Source organism: Sciurus carolinensis, chromosome 1, assembly GCF_902686445.1.
Source record: "Sciurus carolinensis chromosome 1, mSciCar1.2, whole genome shotgun sequence".
NCBI classification, from domain to species: domain Eukaryota; kingdom Metazoa; phylum Chordata; class Mammalia; order Rodentia; family Sciuridae; genus Sciurus; species Sciurus carolinensis.
Window position 1 is genome coordinate 89,884,748 of NC_062213.1, and position 19,069 is coordinate 89,903,816.

Here is a 19,069-nt window from a genome sequence, read left to right on the forward strand (position 1 = left end):
AGTTTCCACCTGGCAGACACTCTTCCAGAAGCCTCAGATGAGCCCCTGCTTTCTTAGATCCAACTGCCCCTAGAAGCAGCTCATGTTCCTGCCACTTTGGACTTTACAGCCTTTCTCTTGGCTCTTCCTCATCCTCAGTGTGCTCCATCACTGCCCCTCTGAGGGTAACTCACCCTCATAATTTGCCTTTGTGTATGTATCTCATTTGCTCCATGTCATAGAGCCAAAACCTATTTTGTTAATTCATCTTTGAATTAACTGCATGACTTATCCACAGGCATATAGTATCTGAATGAAATAAGACAGGCAACAAGGCACAGGGACTTGGGTTTCATGCTTGTTCAACTCTTTCCTTAGGCAAAGTATGCCCCTAAGCTTCAGTGTCCTCATCAGTAAGATAGGGATGCCAGAGTGCCAGTTTTATAGGGTTCTTCTGAGGTTCAGAAATAGCATGACTCTAGGGACTGGTACAGATGCACCCAAAAAAAATAGGAACTATTATTTAATCTGGGGTCTTCCAGTAAGCTTAATAACATTTTAATAATATGAAACTAGTGCCTGTACTGCTTATTAAACATTTGTTTAATGGGTACTAGTTGGATGGATAAATGGTTTCTATTCTCTACACTCCTGCTGCTTCTCTAGGAACACTTCCTGGATTCATCTGTGGAAAGTGAAAACTGGAAAACTAACCCCAGGTCTCAGTTTTCCATACTTAGACATCCTCATAGTATACCAGCAATAACTTTACACCTGCTCCATGAAAACTAGAATTTGTTGTATATATGGGCTCGTTCAGCAGTTTGGTCCTCCCTGCCCCCAACTCCTTGTGCTCCTTCCAGCCTGGTCCTATCCTGGAGAAACTGTGGGTCCTGCCTGCAAAGAACTCTTGATAGGCCCAGGCCCAGGGGATCCCCACTGCACAAAAGTCAATGTCTCTTCTCCATTCCCATGACCACCATGCAGGTTCAGGTTCTTTCCACTTCATTCTGATAATAACAGCCTCTGTTTATGAGCTGGGCTCCTCGCCTCTGTCACCTCCATCATCTTCCCTCCCCTAATCTTACCAACTTCAAGGACTTCTCCTCCTGTTTCTATGGTCTCCATGCCCCCAATATTACAAATACTTCCTGCCAGTGTTTTTTTGTTTGTTTGGTTTTTGTTTTTGGTTTTTTTTTTTTTGTTTGTTTTTTTGTTTGGTTTTGGTTTTGGTACTGGGAATTGAACCCAGGGTGCTTAACCACTAACCTATATCCTCCCGGACTTTTTATTGTTGAGACAGGTTCTTGCTAAATTGCTAAGGCTGGCCTCAAGCTTATGATCCTCCAGCTTCAGCCTCCAGAGTTGCTGGAATTACAGTTGTGCACCACCACTCCCAGACTGCCAGTGTTTTTGATGTTTCCACTGACTGAAATGTCCCCTTTCCAACTCTTTTGCTTCCATCCATATCTCATTCTTCAATTTGAGGCCTAGAAGAGGCTTGCTTCTTTTAGGGAGTCATCAAGGCCTTTCTGATCTCTCTTTTCTGAGTCTACATTTTTTTTCATGTTCCTCCTTTTAATAAATATTAGACAACATTTTATGTACAGGCCTTGTGGATTTAAGGAGAAAGCCTCGGTTCCTGTCCTCAAAGCACTCACAGTTTAGTGGGGAATACAGAACTGTAGTGAAGAACTATAATAGAATGTGTTGATTACTAGGATGGAGATGTATATAGAAAGTGCAGTGTGAGCCAGGCCCAGTGACACAGACTTGTCATCTGAGCAATTTGGGAGGCTGAAGCAGGAGGATTGTAAGTTCAAGGTCAGCCTCAGCAACTTAGAAAGACCCTGTCTCAAGATAAAAAATAGAAAGGGGCTGAGAATTAGGCTCAGTGGTAGAGCATACCTGGATATATCCCTGGTACCACCAAGAAACAAAGTGCAGTGAGAAAAGTGCAGATTAGGGAACTGCAGGAGGGGTGACCTTAGGAAGGCCACATTGAGAAAGAATAATCAGGGCTCAGTCTCAGTGTTCAAATAAAAGCTGCAGGGAGGGTGCTATCAAGCAGCACACAATTGCTTAATTACATATTGCTTTGTATTTTTCTTCAATTGTTTAGTGTGCTTGTCTTACTTCTCCGTGAGGCTAATCAGCTCTAGAGTCGGGACAGGCCTGGCACTCTCTGTTCTCCCAGAGCCCAACAACAGCCCTGGACAAACACCATGTGTTCAGAGAAGGCTTGTTGACTTGAAGCTGATACATAATCCAAGCTTCTCTGGAGGAAGCCCCAACCCCTCCTATCATCCCTCACAAGACACCTACACCTCAATCACCCATTCTCTGGCCACCTCCCTCCTGCCACAAGGGTGAGACTTCAACACTTGCTTATGCTGCCCCAGATCTCTTTATTAAGCCCTTGTTTGACCTGAATACATTAACAGGAAATGGCTGAGATACAGCCCCAAACAGAGTACCCTTCCTTCCTCCTGGCCAGGGATAGGACAGTCAGATGGATACAGGATTCGAGAGGGTTGGGGAAGATTGTGCATAGATGGGAGGAACAGGAGAGATAGGGAGAACAACAAGCAAGAACATGGAGAGTGTTGGAAGAAACAATAAATACAGATGCGTGTGGGATAAGAAACAAGTTAGATGAGAGAGCTGGGCTGGTGTTTGTAGCTCCTTTCCTCATTGGTTGAAGGAGATCAGAGTCTTAGCACCCAATATATAGATCCCAGTTGGCCCTATGGTAGGATGACCTTGTGTCCCTGGAGCAGCTCAGGGAAGGACAGGGAAGAAACAAGGGTACATGAAGAGTAAGGTGGGGCTAGGAGATGGTTGTCACAGCAACTAGTCATCATCATCATCGTCATCATCGTCGTCATCATCGTCATCATCATCATCCTCTGTGTTGATCTCACCCTCCAGCACATCCTCTAGCCAGTCTTCCAGCTCCTCAGCAGAAGGCAGGTCCTCCTCATTGTCCATCTCCATCCATATGCTATCCGCCTAGGATATGGTACAGGAGGGGCACAGAAACTAAGCTCTGCCCAGGTCACTGGACTTGTCCTCCCACTCATCAGATGCTGAACATCCTTCCTTATAGCCTCAGACCCTTCCTTTCATCTTTCAATAGTCAGGGAAACTGTCTAGGTGAAGGTATAGATTAAAAGAGCAGCATGTGCAAGTGGAAAAACAAAGCTGGATGGCAAAAGAACTGCCTTCAATCTGTCTCCCCTGCTCTTGCTATACTGATTTTCCAAAAACAGACCTCTCTGTCATGTCCTTGCCACAAAATCATTAGGTGGCTTTTCATGGTCAATGAAATAAAGTATCAACTCTTCAATCAAGGCTTTTGTTTTGTTTTGTTTTGTTTTGTTTTGTTTTGCAGTAATAGGAATTGAACTCAGGGGCACTCTACCACTGAGCTACCCTCTCCAGCCTTTTTTATTTTTTATTTTGAGAAAGGATCTCACTAAATTGCCCAGGCTGGCCTTGAACTTGCCAGCCTCCTGCCTCAGAATTGAATCACTGGGATTACAGGCACATGCCACCATGCTGAGTCATTCAAGGTTTTTCCTGCTTTTTCAATACTGTCTCCAGCAATCCCTAAAAACTAAAATCATAAAAAATTCTTGGGCTGGGCTTATAGCTCAGTGGTAGAACGCTTGCCAAACATGTGTGAGGTACTGGGCTCGATTCTCAGCACTACACAGAAATAAATAAAATGAAGGTCCATTGACAACTAAAAAAATTTTTTTTTAAATTGCCTACTCCCAAACCTGGTATTCATTGTTTTACTTTCGACCTTTTGAGCTTGCTTTTTCCTCATTTTGGAGATGACTTCCCTTTATCATCACTTATTGAAATCCTTTATATCATACAATCTCCATTTTTTTTTTTTTTTTTGGTACCAGGGATCAAACCCAGGGGCCCTTAACCCCTTAGCCACATCTGCAGCCTTTTCCTATATTTTAGTTAGAAACAGGGTCTTGCTAAGTTGCTTAGGGCCTTGCTAAGTTGTTGGGACTGGCTTTGAACTTGTGATCCTCCTGTGTCAGCCTCCCTAGCCGCAGGGAGTACCGGAGTGTCACCATGCCCAGTTTACGATCTCCATTTTAGTGCTACTTTCTCTCAAATTGTTCTCTTGTTCTCTCAAGCAGAAATCCCTTTGTTTTCTCTCAGCCCTGCTAATATTTTATTTCTATATTTATTATGAAGTTTATCAGATCCAACCTCATTATTAACAGAATGCTTGCCTGCCCAGTTAGATTAATCCTATGAAAGCAAAGATTATGGTTTATGCGATTCAACTTAATGAACAGTTTTGAAGTATCTACTACATGTGCCTGAGAAAATAGCTGCCCACAGAAAGCTTAAAGTCTGATGAAAGAGACACTGGATATATAAATAGCCATTCAAAAGTCTTGGAGCTGGGGATATAGCTCAGTTGGTAGAGTGCTTGCCTTGCAAGCACAAGGTACTGGTTTCAATCCTCAGCACCAAAAAAAAAAGTCTTATTTTTGCTGGGCCCAATGGTGCACACTTTGTAATCCTAGTGATTCAAGAAGGGGAGGCAAGCTCACAAGTTTGAGGCCAGCCTCAGCAACTTAGTGAGACTGTGTCTCAAAATAAGAAGGGCTGAGGATATAGCTCAGCAGTAAAGTGCCCCTGGATTCAATATCCAGTACCAAAAAATAAAAAGGGCTAAAGATGAAACTCAGTGGTAAAGCACCCCTGGGTTTCAATCCCCTATACCAAACAAACAAAAAAAATCTTGTTCCCAATGTTAGGTGAGCTCCAAAAGTGCCATGGAGGGAATGATTCCAAAGGAAGGACCTCATGGAGAAGAAAGGATTTGAACTGGGCTTTGAAGGACAAGCAACTGATTTCAATGGGTGGGGACAGGGGCATGTTCTGATCATGAATCTTCCTTTCCATCCAACCATCAGAGTGGACAGATCTGCTTCTTCTGGGAAGGGCTCAATTTCTGGCTATTAGAGGGGAAGAGAGAAGAAGGACTGGAGCTCAATCAGGATAGAGGGAAGGAAACTCACATCAGTGACGTTGACGACTCCTATTTGTGGGGCTGATAAGTCGATGTCAAATGTCTTCTCCCAGTATGGCACCAGCTGTGGAGAGATCCAAATAGGGCAGCTTAATGGGATCCAGGACTTCAGGAGGGTGGGTGTGAGGGTCAGCCCAGGGACAAGGAGAGAGGATAGAATGAACTGGCAATGGATAGGGGATGTCCCCAGCAATAGGGTTTGAAAGCAGTGGGTAGAGCTAAGCCAAGAAAGTGGAAATTCCAAAGGGAAAGTATCAGGAGGTCAGCTGGGTACACCAGCTCCTCCTTTGCAAAGAAAAGTTGATTAGAAACCCCTGTTCTGATTCTGGATCTGCTCCGATTGACCTTGCGACATTGGGCAAATCACTTCTCTCTAGCCCTCAGTTCCTGCATTTCTACACTAAAATAGTTTTGTTGTTGCTACTGTTTGTTTTATTTTGTTTATTTTTTTTTTTTTCAGTAGTGGGAATTGAACCCAGGGGCCCTCTGCCACTGACCCACATCTCCAGTCCTTTTTATATTTCGAGACAAAGTCTTGCTATGCTGCTGAGGCTAGCCTAGAACTTGGGATCCTCCTGCCTCAGTCTCCAGAGTTGCTGGGTTTACAGGCATGCACCACCATGCCCAGTTTAAGGTAGTTATACTTGGCAATCACGAATGTCGAATGTCGCTACATTTCTATTTGTTCTTTCAGTTATTCATCCAACAGTAAGTGCTAGGTGCTGGGGGGTCTACTGAGGACAAAACCACCCCCAGAGAGGTGGAATCTCTGCAATGATTCTGATTGAGTGTGTACATGTGTTCACTCACGTCCAGGGTTATGGTGCCCAACTGCCGGTGAGAACTCTGCTTTTCTGGGAGTCAGCCCAAGCACGTGAGCTACCTGTGCAGCCTCTACTCTAGTATGTCCCCTGACATCACTTCTGGTCTTCTTCCCCTTGACCACAACGCCCTTGAGCATGCAACAGGGGCAGCCTCCCAAGCCCCCCAGCTGGAAGATTTAGGATTTCTGAAACAAAGCCCGCACTCAGAATATGCCACAGTCCAAGGTCCCATGTTAGGATAGTAGTGGCTGAGCAGGGCCCTTTACCAGGGGGAAGTCATCAGGGTCAATCCAGATGATGCTAAGATCAGGGTTGTCAGTATTATCTTGGGCCACAGACTTCAGAGTCTCTAAGAACTCGTAGCCATCTTGAAGGGAAGAGAAAAGCGAAGAGTGAGGTAGAGCAGAGAGAAAAGGGATACAGGAAACAGGAATCCAGATCTATTTCCCGGCCTACCACAACTCCACATGTCTAGCCCCAGGCTGCTTGCAAGCTCCCTGGAATGCCTCCCACGTGAGGCCTATGCTCCAACAAACAACATGCCACCCCTACTTGCCCCCAGGCCAGTCCCAGTGCTTCTCCCTCACCAGGATCAGCTTCCTCTGCAAAGGCCACAATATGGATTCCATCCAGGTCATCCTCCTGTTGGGGGTTGAGAAGGAGAGCAGGGTGGGGGGCAGAGAGGAGACCTTACTCTACTCTGTAAGGTTGGAGAGCCCAGCAGACCCCAGATGTTCCTTGAACCTGGATCGTGTGGAAAGTCAGCTTCGGGATCCAGCATGAGCCAAGCCACATCCCTAGCCCTTTTTATTTATTTTGAGTCAGGGTCTCAAAGTCACCCAGGCTGGCCTTGAACTTGCAATCCTCCTGCCTTAGCCTCCCAAGTCATTGGGATCACAGGCATGCACCATCACATGTGGCTAGACCCAGTATATTCCTGTAATAGTAACCCTTTTCCAAGTGACATTGTCCCTTTCTGCTCCAGAACCCCCACACCTCCTCTTGTAATCCTTGTCTCTGCCCCCTTGTCATCTTCATCTACTTAATATCTCTCTCCTGATTCCTGCCACAGTCTTCAAAACCGAACCCCCCCCACCCCCACACTGCTCTTTCTGCAGGTGGCCTTGAGGAGCAACAGCAGGGTGGGCTGTTCCTAGGACTTGCATCTTCAGCCACTCCTACTGCCCCCCTGAGGGCCTGACCATGGCTAGGGACACTTACCCAGGTCTCATACATACTCTCAGGCTTCAGTTTCCTCAGGGTTGATCTTAAAGAGACAGACAGAGGGGTGCTAATTAGTGGGTGAGAAGGACATCACCATCCAAAGGGTCCCCATAGCTGAGGCTGCCTGTGGGTCAGGCCCAGGGCACAGACAGCAAGCAGTCCAGAACAAAGCCATCTGGCACAGCCTAAGCTCTGGGCGATAGGCCCAGATCACTGCAGGGTTAAAGCGGTGGGGGAAGGGGTGTCAAGGGGACTGGAAGAGAGACCTTTGGGATAAAAGTAAGAACTGGATATCAGGGAATTCATTAATTCATTTATTCACTCATTCAGTAAAATTGAGAGTCTGATACATTCTAAGCACTGAGCTAGGTGCTTGGAGAGTTGACCCAGGCAGAGATGTTCCTGCCCTAATGAAGGGGGCCATACTCTAGGGGAAAAGAATAAGTAGTATTTATACTGATGAGTGGGTATTTTCAGTTGTGGAGTACTGTGAAGGAAAAGAATTATGTGTGAGTATAGGGCAGCGTTTCCCAACCTCAGCACTACTGACATTTAGGGCCTGACGATTTTCGTTTTCTTTTCTTTATTTCCTTTCTCTCTCTCTCTCTCTCTCTCTCTCTCTCTCTCTCTCTCTCTCTCTTTCATTGCTGGAGATTGAATCCAGGGGCGCTCTACCACTGAGCCACATCCCCAGCCCTTTTTGTTTTTTATTTTGAGACAGGGTCTTGCTAAGTGACCCAGGCTGGTCTCATACTGGTGATCCTTTTACCTCAGTCTCCTGAATTACTGGGATTACAGGTGTGTACCCCTGTAGCAGGCAGGATCTGGATCATTTTCTGTTGTGGGGGGCTGTCCTGTGCACTATAAAATGTTAAACAGTATCCCTGACCTCTAACCACTAAATACCAGCAACACACCCAGCACTAAATGTGCCTGCAGATATTGCCAAATATCCCCTGGAGGGCTACACCCTTCCCTCACCTCCCACTCCCTCCATCTCCCTTGAAAACTAAATGAGAAAGGACTTAGCACATCTAACTCTGGTGGCACATGCACATAATCCCAATGACTCTGGAGACTGAGGTAGGATTGCAAGTTCCAGACCAGTCTCAGCAAGTTAGTGAGGCCCTAAGCAATTTAGCAAGACCCTGTTTCAAAATAAAAAAAAATAAAAAGGACTGAGGATGTAGCTCAATGGTAAAACACCCCTGGGTTCCATCCCTCAGTAACACCCACCCCCCACACACATATACAAAAAGGGACATGGGACAGATCAGGGTAAAATCCCAGTTTTGACACATACTCCCTGCTACTGAGGTTGTAAAAAGGATTAAACTTAACAATAGCTACAGAAGATACCTTGCAGTTTCAAGTCTGACCACAGGCACTAAACACTCATTTATTTTTATTTTTTAAAAAGACTTTTTGGTGGTTGTTGTAGATGGACAGAATGCCTTTATTTGTTTATTTTTATGTGGTGCTAGGGATCAAACCTGGTACCTCACACGTGCAAGGAAAGCATTCTGCCACTGAGCTACAGCCCCAACCCAGCACTCATTTGTTGAAAGACTTTATTTAAATCACAATCAACATCACAATTAACTATACCTATTTACAGAGGCCCTTCTCTGTGTAGGGTGCATGGTTAAGTATTGGGTTGCAAACTATTGTAGGAGCTGGGTGTGGTGGTGCATTCCTACAATCCCAGCAACTTGGGAGGCTGAGTCAGGAGGATCACAAATTCAAGGCCAGCCTGGGCAACATAGTGAGACCATGTCTCAATAAAAGGGCCAGGGAACGTAGCTCACTGATGGAGGGCCTCTGGGTTCAATCTCCAATACACCGCACACACACACAGTGCAAAATTACCAGTGTATCTATCAGTGAGCAATCAGTGCTCAGAAGTGTGTTCATCTAGGGCACACCAGCTTGCCAGTTAATTAAGGTTCCCCAGCCCTGGTCCTCACCTCCTGTGCTCCTCCACGAAGTTGACAATCTCCTCTTCACTATTGGGTTTGTCTGGGATGGTCACAGGCTCTTCCATGAAGGCCTCATAGAAGTCGATCTCATTCAGCTTCAGGGTCAACTTTTTTGCCACCTTTCGGGAGCAGATGTAAGGGGAATAGAGCAAGTGATGCAGGGTCAAAGTGAGAAGCAGTATCATGGGGTGTCGAACATTAGACAGTCAGAAAACCTGGGCTCTTGTCACTGCCACTGTGACGCTGGACAAGAGTCTTAACTTTTCTGGGCTTCAGTTTGTCATGAGAAGGGTGGGTTGGATAATCTAAAGCCCCTCTTCTCTCCAGCTCTAAAATCTATAGGGAAAGGAAGAGCTGGGTTTGGGGGGGAATGCCAGCATGTAGGATGGGACCAGGCCCCCTCAGGACTGGGAGAGGAGGCCGGAGGGCAGCTGAAGGTGTAGGGAGACCCAGTATGGCCACAAGGAGGAGAACCTTGCTGTCGAAGGTGGCAAAGAAGGGGATGTAGGGATGAAACTCTTCGGCCGCGTCCTCGTAGGCTTTGTAATCTGAGGGGGGAAGGTAGAGTCAGTCTGGAATCAGTGACTTCCAGCATCTCTCCCCAGTTCTTCTTTGGCAGGAGGTGTTCACTCTGAGACCCACCCCCTCTAGTCCTCTGAGAGTGGGTGAATACAGTGGGGCTGTAGTCAGGGTGCGGGAGGTGCCTGTCTGACACCCCTGCCAGGGAGATTAGAGCAGATGTTGGAGCCCCCCATGTAGGAGGAAGAAGAAGGGCAGGGAGTTAGGAGGCAAAGACGCTGGGAAGGTGGAGGAGTGGGAAGGCAGGAGGAGGGGGAGATGAGGGACCAGGGAGGGAAACAGGGAGTCTGAGGGTTACCCACGCTCTGAGTCTTTGTTCTTGAAGTAGCCGATGAGCTTGATTTCATCCTCGATATTTTCAAATGCCTGCAGCTCTCGTTCACCCTCAATCAATTCCACAGGGTCCTCTAGGACCTGGAAGAGGAGGGACATTGAAGGACAGTGTTTCTGTCCTCAGTAGAACCAGAGGAGGATGGAGGGAGAAGGTGGGGAAGTGAAGAGGGGCTAGAAGTTGATAGAGCATACAGGCAGTGTGTGACCTTGTGTGCTATGTGCTGTATGCTGTGTGTTGTGCACTGTGTGGTGTGAGTTGTGTGTTGTGTGATAGACATATATGATGTGTGTATTTTGTGTGGTGTGTTTGTGGTGTACCAATGTGTGGTGTGTGTCATGTTTGATGTGTGTGTGGTATGTTGTGTGTATTGTGCTGTTTGGTGTATGACCTTGTGTTCATGTGCTATGTTGTATGGTCTGTGTGTTATGTCTCTGGTGTGTGTGGTGTGTGTATATGTGATGTGAGTTGTGTGGTGTGTGTCATACATGGTGTGGTGTGTGGTATGCACATGTTATGCGTGTGTCACGTGATGTGCATGTGTTATGTCTAGTGTGTGATGTGTGGTGCGTGTTTTGTGTGTGATATGCATGATATGTATTGTATGGTATGTGGTGTGTCATGTGTGGTGTGGTGTGTCTGGTGTGTGTGTTGTGTGGTATGTGTGGAGGGTGTCCTGTGGGGGATAGAGTTGGGGTTAGCAAGGATCATGGGGCAGTGGAGTTTTAAAGCAAAGTGATCCAGTCCAGGGGAGTGCTCACATCAAGCAGAAACTCCACCAGGGTGTCAGCTGAAAACTCGCCATCATACTCAATGACTTCATCCCCCTTGAACACATAAACGCTGTCCTCTTCGATTAGTCCTAGGGAGTGAATGGAAGGTGAGCCCTGACCACAGTCTTCCCACAGATTCTTTAGTCCAAAACCTGAGTCACAGCCCACTCTGCCATCCTACTGGACCCCACATCTTCCACCTCTCCCTTTCTCTGTCCCACCTGCCTCCACTGTCCCTTACCCCTACACCCCTGGTGTCCACAACTGTGGCTTGAACCAGGAGGCTAGCCTGGCCATAGGTGATCTCCAGGGAGAAGATGAGGGCATCAGCTAGGGTGTAAGGGGAGACAACAGGGAGATACAGATTTTAGCCATATTGCTGTCTCTCTCTGCCTGTCATAACTTGAGAAATGTAGTCCTGCTGTCTCCTCTGAGAACTCTAGTAGCTAATTCTCTGTCCTGTCCTTTAACATTGCTATTACTGACCAGATGACTTCATTATTACTAGTCACCCCTCCCCCACCCACATCCGGAGTCTGGTCTTGAGCTCGTGCTGCCCCCTGGTGGCTGGGTGGTTCTGGAGGGGAAGGGGTGGGAAGAGGCGATTGCAGGGTTTCTCCAGCCTTGCCTGTATTCTCGTTTCCCCTTTCTCTCCAGCACCTAGCCCTGTGTCTAGGTAAGTATAAAGAAGGCCACCCCACCTCATGCTGGGATTTGAGTATAGAGTCTGGGAAATAAGGAACAAAGAGGAGGCTGGGACCCACCAACACAGGTCATTACCCTCCCATCTCAGCATTTTCTCCTCTCCTTCCAAAAAAGACATGGTAGAGGAGTTCCCTACCCGCTCAGAACCCAGGGTCCCCCCAAGTCCTCCACCCTAGGCCTCCCCATCCCACAGGCTGCTTCCCCTTCTTGCTCCTCCCTCCATTCCTTTACCTAGTTTCTTGGCCACAGCTGCGTCCTTCTCAGAGTCCACCAGCCCGAAGCCAACACCCTTGTCTTCTAGGACTTGGGCTGCTAACTAGAGGGAGGGGTTAGGGTTAAAGTTAATCCATGGAGTTCCTCCCCCCCCCCCCCCCCCAGTACTGGGAATTGAACCCAAGGGTGGTTAACCACTGAGCCACATCCTCAGCTTACGGTCTCACTAAGTTGCTGAGGCTGGCTTTGAACTTTGGATCCTCTTGCCTCAGCCTCCCAAGCTGCTTGAATTACAGGCCTCAGCCTCTACACCTGGCTCTTGGAATTCTTATTGCCTCTCCTCTCCACCCCATGCTTTATACTTGGGTACAGGAAGTCTAAGAGTTGAACTTGATCTTATGCTAAGATCCAGAAACCCCAAAACTCCCTACAACTCCATCATTTCTGCAGTTGGTTCAACTTTAAGTTTATGAATATTTATTGTAGCACGCTTATTATGTTGAACATAAAGGCACTGAGCTTGACGATGCACAGTTCCTGAGGAATGCTGGGCAATCTGGCTTTCGAGTGATTAAGGGACCCTTCTCTCCTGGAGGGTTTGGGCCCTGCACTCTGTTCCAAAGGCCAAGCTCAGTGTGGGGATGATGTTAGAATCCCTGAGATCCTTCCAAGTGAATACCAACGGAAGAATTTTGGTTGGTGGGTGTGAAGGGTCTGGTCATGTTACTGAGGAGTGGGGAAGACCAGAGAGTTGAGAGTAGAGGTCACCACTTGACAAGAGACTGGCAGAGACTAGACAGTTCCCCTCATGCAGGCCCAACTTCCTCCTTTCACACTGAACTTAGACCAGTCCTTAGACTGTGGACAGACAGTCCCTGCCCCCATAAGCCTCCCAGCTCAACACTCAACCCTGATTCATTCTTCCATGGGCCCAGAACACAGCTTTACCCCACCCAAAACTTGGGCACCACTGTGATTCTTAGGGGGACAGGGAAGGGAGGCAGATGGCAGGTGGATGGCCAGGGATACTGAGCACTCAGGATAAAAATACCTCATTAATCAGAAGGGTGTTCTAGCACCCAGCAGGGGCACACAGACATGAGAGCCTGTGGTCTCAGTGTCTCACCCTGAAATGCTTCACACTCCGAACAACTGGGGCTTATCTGCACTGTCAAGCCAGAGAAGGAGCTGAGGAAACTTGGACAAGGAAACTCAAACACATTCTGGCTCCTGAAGGGGTATGTGCTACCACATCTCCCAATTGTAGGCTTTTTTTTTTTTTTTTTTTTTTTTTCCATTTTCATTTTAGAGTAATCCTTTCTGCTTTGGATCTGAAGTCAGGATGCAGGTGAGGAATTTCATCCTACAACAAAAAAGATATTCTGAAGCCCCCCTTCAACCATAAGAATTTTTCAGTGGAGACATCCAGCTTGATCCAATAGAGCCAGATAGGGAATTAGGGAGCAGGGAGGAAGAAAGAGGGGACAGGGAGATCAGTGGGAGGCATGGTGGTCTCTAGGAGATATTTAACCATTTAGCCTTAAGTGACAGGAGACTATGATATCAATAGCACTTAAACTTGTGCTCAGTTTGAACCCCATTGGAGTGCAGCCCCTAAACGTACTAAGAAGGGGCATATTGTGGTTAGGAGCGTGTATTGGTGGCATTGGGGAGTGCAATACATAGTACTACATCATGGTTCTTCCCTTGCCCCCAAGAACCTCCCTTTCCCCTTTCACCCTCCATCTGAGTCAAACCTAGATCCACCAGCCTCCTACAACATGGAAGGGTAATCACCCTGTAGTGTCTCTTCTACAATTACCTAACTGTGGTAATACTTTTGGGTTCCTGAGTCTGTTTCTCATTTGGCTAAGGTCACAGGCCAATTGTGTCCTGTTGGTCAAGAAAGAAGTCCTCTGATACTGCCCCCACCTCCAGATCCCACCCCTCAAAAGAACTCCCTGGGGTTGTGCCACAGGGCTTTCAGAAAGGGGCTGAGCATGCGCCATAGGCCTGCAGTCTCCCACTCACCTCCAGGATCAGCTCCTCCATCTCAAATTGTCTTTGTGAGGCCTTGTCATCCTCAGGGGGTTCGTGGTAAAGGAGTGCCAGCACCTCATACTTCTTGAACACATTCTTGTAGTTCTTTGCGTTGACATTGATCACACGGTCCACACCATCGTACTCAGGAAAGTCCAGCCCTTCCTCCCCCTGGACCCCTGACTTAGGTGTCCCCAGGACCAACAAAAACAGCAGTGCCTGTCTCAGACCTGGCACTATCCTGGCCCCCATCCTCTCTGTAGCGCTCTTGGAGGTAGAGAGATCTGGGTTGCTTCTCCTGGTCCAGAGGTGGTTAGCTGGGGATAGGGAGGGGCCCCTAGGTACCAAATCCTGAGTTAGGGGCTCCAGGTGGGGGTGGGGTAGGAAGTGGCCCAGAGCAGTAGACAGAGGACACTGCTGGGTCCTGGAGAAACTGCCGACAGAGCCAAGAGAAAAAGGGTCAGGAGGAGGAATAAGAGCAGGGGGCGGGGAGGGAACCGGAGCTGCCCCCTGAAATTGGCACCCCTTGGTCCCCACCTGGTCCTGTCTAAATATGTCTCCGTGGTTGGCAGGAGAGACAGATAACCTTCCCAGGCTAGGACAGCTCCATGAGGGCCTGAATCCTCCCATATCCTACACCTCTCCCCCAGGCTCCCAGTGGCTCCTTCCCTCCCCCTCCCCCATGTCCAGGGCTCCTCAGCCCCTGTCCCCATGCAGGCCTAAGAGCTCATCACCATATTAAGAAAGGAAAAGGGAGAGACACTGATCTAAAAATAAGACCAGATGAGTCGGAGGTAAGTGAAGCTGGGACTGGAGGAGGGGAGGTATGGGGGTAACTAGGGATCACCGAGGGTAGGGTAGGGGTAATTAGAAGGAAATGCAGGTGGAGAGGAGGTGTATTCTGGGTCAGAGACTAAACTGATAGTATAGGACAAAAGGGACAAATGTAGTATTGCTTCTACATCCTAAAATCTGGGAATCTTCTATAGGTGAAGTCTGTTTCTTTGATCCTGTGAAAGAGAGTGGGGGAGGGGGACAATAAAATACAGTCTGGGATGCAGGAAAGAGACCCCCTGTAGTTCCCTTTAAAGAATCAGGACCAAGGATGAGATCATTCTCTGAATAAAAGATGGAGTGGAGTCCAAAACTGGCGACCTGGCTCAGCTCCAGCCAGTTTCCTTTGCTTCACTCAACATTCCTGACTGGGGAATGCAGGGGAAGGACAGAGCTGGCCCAGATCCCATCCCACAGGGTGCAGATTTGGGATTTCTCTGCCCATATGGCCCACCATGAGGAGGGAATGTCATTTGGCTGCCACCTCCTCTGTGCACTCTCTGCCCTGATCCTAGGGGACTCTGTTTTCTAGGGCACAGTGGGAAGGGAGGATTCCCCAGGCTGCATGAATCCGAAGACAACTAATAACTACTGTTTATTCCTATGTCTTTGACAAGACAAAGACAGGATTAGGTATAAACACTGAGGGAAAAAATTAACAGGAGGAAAACATGAATGTCAATTGATTCTGTGCACCTGAGACCTAAAGCAGCACTGCAGAGAAAGGGCTAAAAATTCTGGATTCCAGCTTGGAAGTGAGAACAGAGTGAATGAGTTCAGCTCTGGGTCCTGAGGAAGGATCATTTTCATGGCTCTCCAAGGCTGTTATCATACACAGGTAAAGTGAGGCATGGGGAGACCATGGAGAGACCAGATCAAAGTTAGATAACCCTACCCCACTCCCAAGGTGACTCTCATTTTGGAAGGACCATATATATTTTGCATTCAGGCAGGGGCATGGGATTGTATTAGCAGGATAATTTTTGCATACTGCCATGGGGCAGACCTTACACAACTAAGTAAGGAAGGCCACAGAACATCTCAAGAGCATGGCAGGACTGGGTCCAACAGGGACAGCTGTCACAGTAGCAGGAGAGGCCAGATCTAGCTCAAGCGTGGCACATTACAACTGAAGAGATCTCAGAATTCCATCTCCTGCTCTCCCAGGAGAGCAACTGATGTGCTACAGCCAAGAACCCTAGCCAAGATGGTGGGGAGCAAGGGGCAGGGCTGCCCAGAAGTAGATGACCCAGATGATGACCAATCCCAATTTCTTACTTCTGCAGCATTATGGAGAGAGACAATGGGACATTAGACTTATTACATGATCAACGGGACCTTTTGTACCCCCAAGGGCATGAGACAGGACTATGTGGTGACCATGGCCTGCTCCTCCTCCTCCTCCTCTCCTGCAGTCACTGCTCCTTTGGGGTTGCCGGTTTTGGCTCTAGTTCTACCCTTACTCTTTCCAGCTCCTGCACCCGCCACCCGGCTTTCTCTCTGATGCTTGGCTCTCTATTTTCTACTCAGTCCCCTTACCTCTAGGCCCCTTGCCTTCAGGCTCTTGGATTTAACATGCCTCAGTCACTGATATCAAATGACCCTGAGTTGGGGCCTCTGTATTTTTAACCCACCAGACACCCAAAGCTCCCGCTACTGAAACCTGAGGAGCCAGCCCCTCTTCACTCCCCCTCCCCAGCTCACTCACATACCTCCTGGTCCCTCCATCTTCCAGAGTCTGGTTCAGCCATGTCAGCAGTCAGGGAAGGACCCCAGACTGATATAGCCCTGTCCCTAGGAGACCTTGTGTTGGAAGAGAGAGCCTGAGGAGGGGCTGGTAGAGGGGAAGAGAGGTTGGCTCTCTCTGTACAGTGGGTTTGTGTTCTCTTTGCCAGCCCATGACCCCTCATCCTCCAGATCCATCCACAATCTTTCCTCTTCCACCATCCTATTTTTTGAATGTTGTTTTGTTTTGTATTTCTATTTCAACTCAGCCCTTACTATAAGACTAATCTGAATAGTTGTTATAGGCACAAGTTCTGGAATCAGACAGACCTTCGTTTCCTCATCTGTGAAATGGGGTGGTTTAGTAGGAATACATTTGCTTGAACTATTGGGTGTGTGTATAGCCCTTGTCCCAGTGCCCGGCCTAGTATGCAGTTACTTAATGCATGGGTTTTGTTTCTGGTAACAGCTGATACTCCCCCCTAGCTTTCCTTAGCATTTCTGTCTTGCTTTGTATTTGGGTGGACCCAACCCTTCACTCTTTTTTTCCTTCAGGACAAGGCATTGAACCCAGGGGTGCTCTATCATTGAGTTATAGCCACAGCCCTTTTTATTTTGAGACAGGATCTCAAAGTTGCCCAGGCTGGCCATGAATGTGTGATCCTCCTGTCTTGGCCTCCTGCATTGCTGGGATTATAGTTGCATGTCACTGCACCCTGCTGAGACTTTCTACTCTGAAAGATGCCAAGGATGAACTGAACCATGGGACAAAGTGGAGGGGCTCACAGAGCAGAAACAGCAAGCAAGGGAGAAAAGAGGGAAGGAAGGAACTGGAGAGGAGAGTGGGCAGGAGAGAGGCTCCCTGGGACTTGTCACTCAACTGAGACCAGTGCACCAAAAGGCCTGGGCCTAGGGCCGGGGACATAATTGGTGGAGCACTTATCTAACAAGCGTGAAACCTCTATTTCAAGGCCGCATCAGAGAAGACACGCTGTGGGATGGGATGGGGTTGAGATGCTCTGATGACAGGGTCACAGGGCAGGGGCCATCAGTCTGCCTCAGAGAAGAGACCTCCTTCACCATGTGACGATTCCCAAGTTATTTGAATGTCAGGTTCTTCACCGGTGAAGTAAGGTCTCCCTTTTCTTTCCTTCCTCCCTCCCTCCCTCCCTTCCTCCCTCCCTTCCTTCCTTTCTTCCTTCCTTCCTTTCTCTTTTTTTCTTTTCTTCTGCTTGTTGTTACTGGGGATTGAACCCAGGGCTGCTTAACCACTGAGCCACAATCCCAGTCATTTATTTCTTTTTAATTTTTGAAACAGTTTTGCCAAGGTACCTAGGGCCTCCCTAAATTACTGAGGCTGGCTTTGACCTTGAGATCATCCTGCCTCAGCCTCCTGAGCTGCTGGGATTCCAGGCATGCACCACCATGCCTGGTGAAGTAAGGTCTTTCCTCGTGTTACAACTCTATGATTCGTAAGCTAGTCTGCGGAAATCCAAGGCAGGGACTAGATGAGTGTATATGCATGCTGTGACTCTTTTAAGAGAGTGCAGTTCATCTGATCCTCTTACCCTCCCTCTTCCAATCTCTAATCACAGCTGAACTTTGGTGACAGTCATTTGTCCCTTGCTCTCCAGGGGACACAGAGTGACTTTAAGATGGGGGATATGGTTGGGGGATGTAGCTCAGTGGTTGAGTGCTTACCTAAAATGCACAAGTCCCCAGGTTCAATTTCCAGTTCAGGGGAAAAAAAGGGGGGAGGGGGAGCTAACGAGGGGCAAGGATGCTTGATTCTGATTCCCTCCCAACCTTAACCAGGTCACTTGAAGATGTAGGGATCCCCACTCCCAAAAAATCAGATGGAACACATTCAGCTTGGTGAGAGCTGTTCTAAACATTTACTCTCCAGACTGGCGACTGGATTCTACTGGACTTTGTCCCTCCCTGCTGGGCTCCAAACAGATGCAGGCTGGGATTCCCCTAAACCCACCCATGATGCCCTCATTCCGCCCAGGATTGCCTTTCTCTCTCATCCATCCTAGTATCTTCTGCCCCCAACTCATGCTCGCTCAGATGTTGTGTCCAAATCATAGTTCTGGCTCTCGAGACAACCCTCTATCAGGTGAAGTCTTCCTCTTCTGAGTTTAGTAGTATGTCTCCTTCTCCAGCCAGCCTGTGGAGGAGAAGAGATCAGAGTGAACTGTGAGAAGGCAGCAGGGAGGCAGCAGGGGGGCTTGGCAGAAGGGAGACCAAGGAGAAGACTGGAGGCCTGTGGCCTGGAAATGCTACTGAACAGGGTGGTAGAATCAAGGATAAGAGGGCTGGGGTCCTGCACAGTAAAGTGACATGGGGGAAGGCCAGTGTGTCCTGAAAATTGGCCCTGATGGGAGAGCTTGTTAGGGGACTGGTGACCCCTCAGTTAGAGCAAGGCCTGGGGAAGTCTCACCGCCAGGATGTTTACGGATGATGAATTTTCTGATTTCGTCATAGGCGAAGATAAGGATGCTGTAGGGAAGGGCACAGAACCACCAGGCTAACCTGTAGAGAGCAAGATTTGGTCAGTGACTGAAGTTACAGAGGCCAGAGAAGAACAGGCACAGAGGACAGTGTGTGGGAGTAGTGAGTTTCATGTATTGTGCCCACATGTGACTGAGTCTGTGCCAGAGACAGCAGGGTGAATAAGATCCAATTGATCCCCACCTTTGAGGAGGTTAGAGTCTGGGGAGTTAGTGATTGGGAATGGAGAGGAGGAGAATATAAAAAGCCAGTGATAACATGGTAAATGTGCTATTCAG

At 48.1% G+C, this 19,069-nt stretch overlaps 2 protein-coding genes and 1 long non-coding RNA gene across 9 annotated transcripts in view; 1 reads left to right on the forward strand and 2 right to left on the reverse strand.

Moving 5' to 3' along the window:
• LOC124981051 (uncharacterized) overlaps nt 1-19,069 on the forward strand; it is a 33,637-nt gene that overhangs the window by 4,287 nt on the left and 10,281 nt on the right. Inside the window, exons 1-2 of one of the 6 annotated variants that reach the window (XR_007107909.1) lie at nt 12,295-12,916; nt 15,170-15,390. The exons of 1 other annotated variant lie outside the window; for it this stretch is intronic. This is a non-coding gene — a long non-coding RNA (uncharacterized LOC124981051). Of the gene's footprint in view, nt 1-12,294; nt 12,917-13,260; nt 14,513-15,169; nt 15,391-19,069 lie in introns of those variants that run through there. 4 more of the 6 variants (XR_007107912.1, XR_007107911.1, XR_007107913.1 and 1 more) reach the window with 4 other exon arrangements.
• Nucleotides 2,368-14,221, reverse strand: Casq1 (calsequestrin 1). The gene is made up of 11 exons (XM_047547177.1): nt 13,710-14,221; nt 11,697-11,781; nt 10,749-10,849; nt 9,959-10,070; nt 9,552-9,625; nt 9,066-9,196; nt 7,096-7,141; nt 6,462-6,516; nt 6,141-6,241; nt 5,040-5,114; nt 2,368-2,991 (listed from the first exon to the last, which is right to left on the reverse strand). Exons 1-11 carry the CDS (start codon nt 13,968-13,970, stop codon nt 2,833-2,835), a joined length of 1,200 nt encoding a protein of 399 aa, XP_047403133.1. The 5' UTR covers nt 13,971-14,221; the 3' UTR covers nt 2,368-2,832.
• The window catches only part of LOC124981027 (sodium/potassium-transporting ATPase subunit alpha-4), a 32,239-nt gene continuing 31,327 nt past the window's right edge, over nt 18,158-19,069 (reverse strand). For both annotated transcript variants that reach the window (XM_047547199.1, XM_047547188.1), the window contains 2 exons: nt 18,721-18,812; nt 18,158-18,447 (listed from right to left, as the gene is read on the reverse strand). In XM_047547199.1, the coding sequence (XP_047403155.1) occupies nt 18,419-18,447; nt 18,721-18,812 (121 nt within the window). In that variant the 3' untranslated portion in view covers nt 18,158-18,418. The remainder of the gene's footprint in view (nt 18,448-18,720; nt 18,813-19,069) is intronic.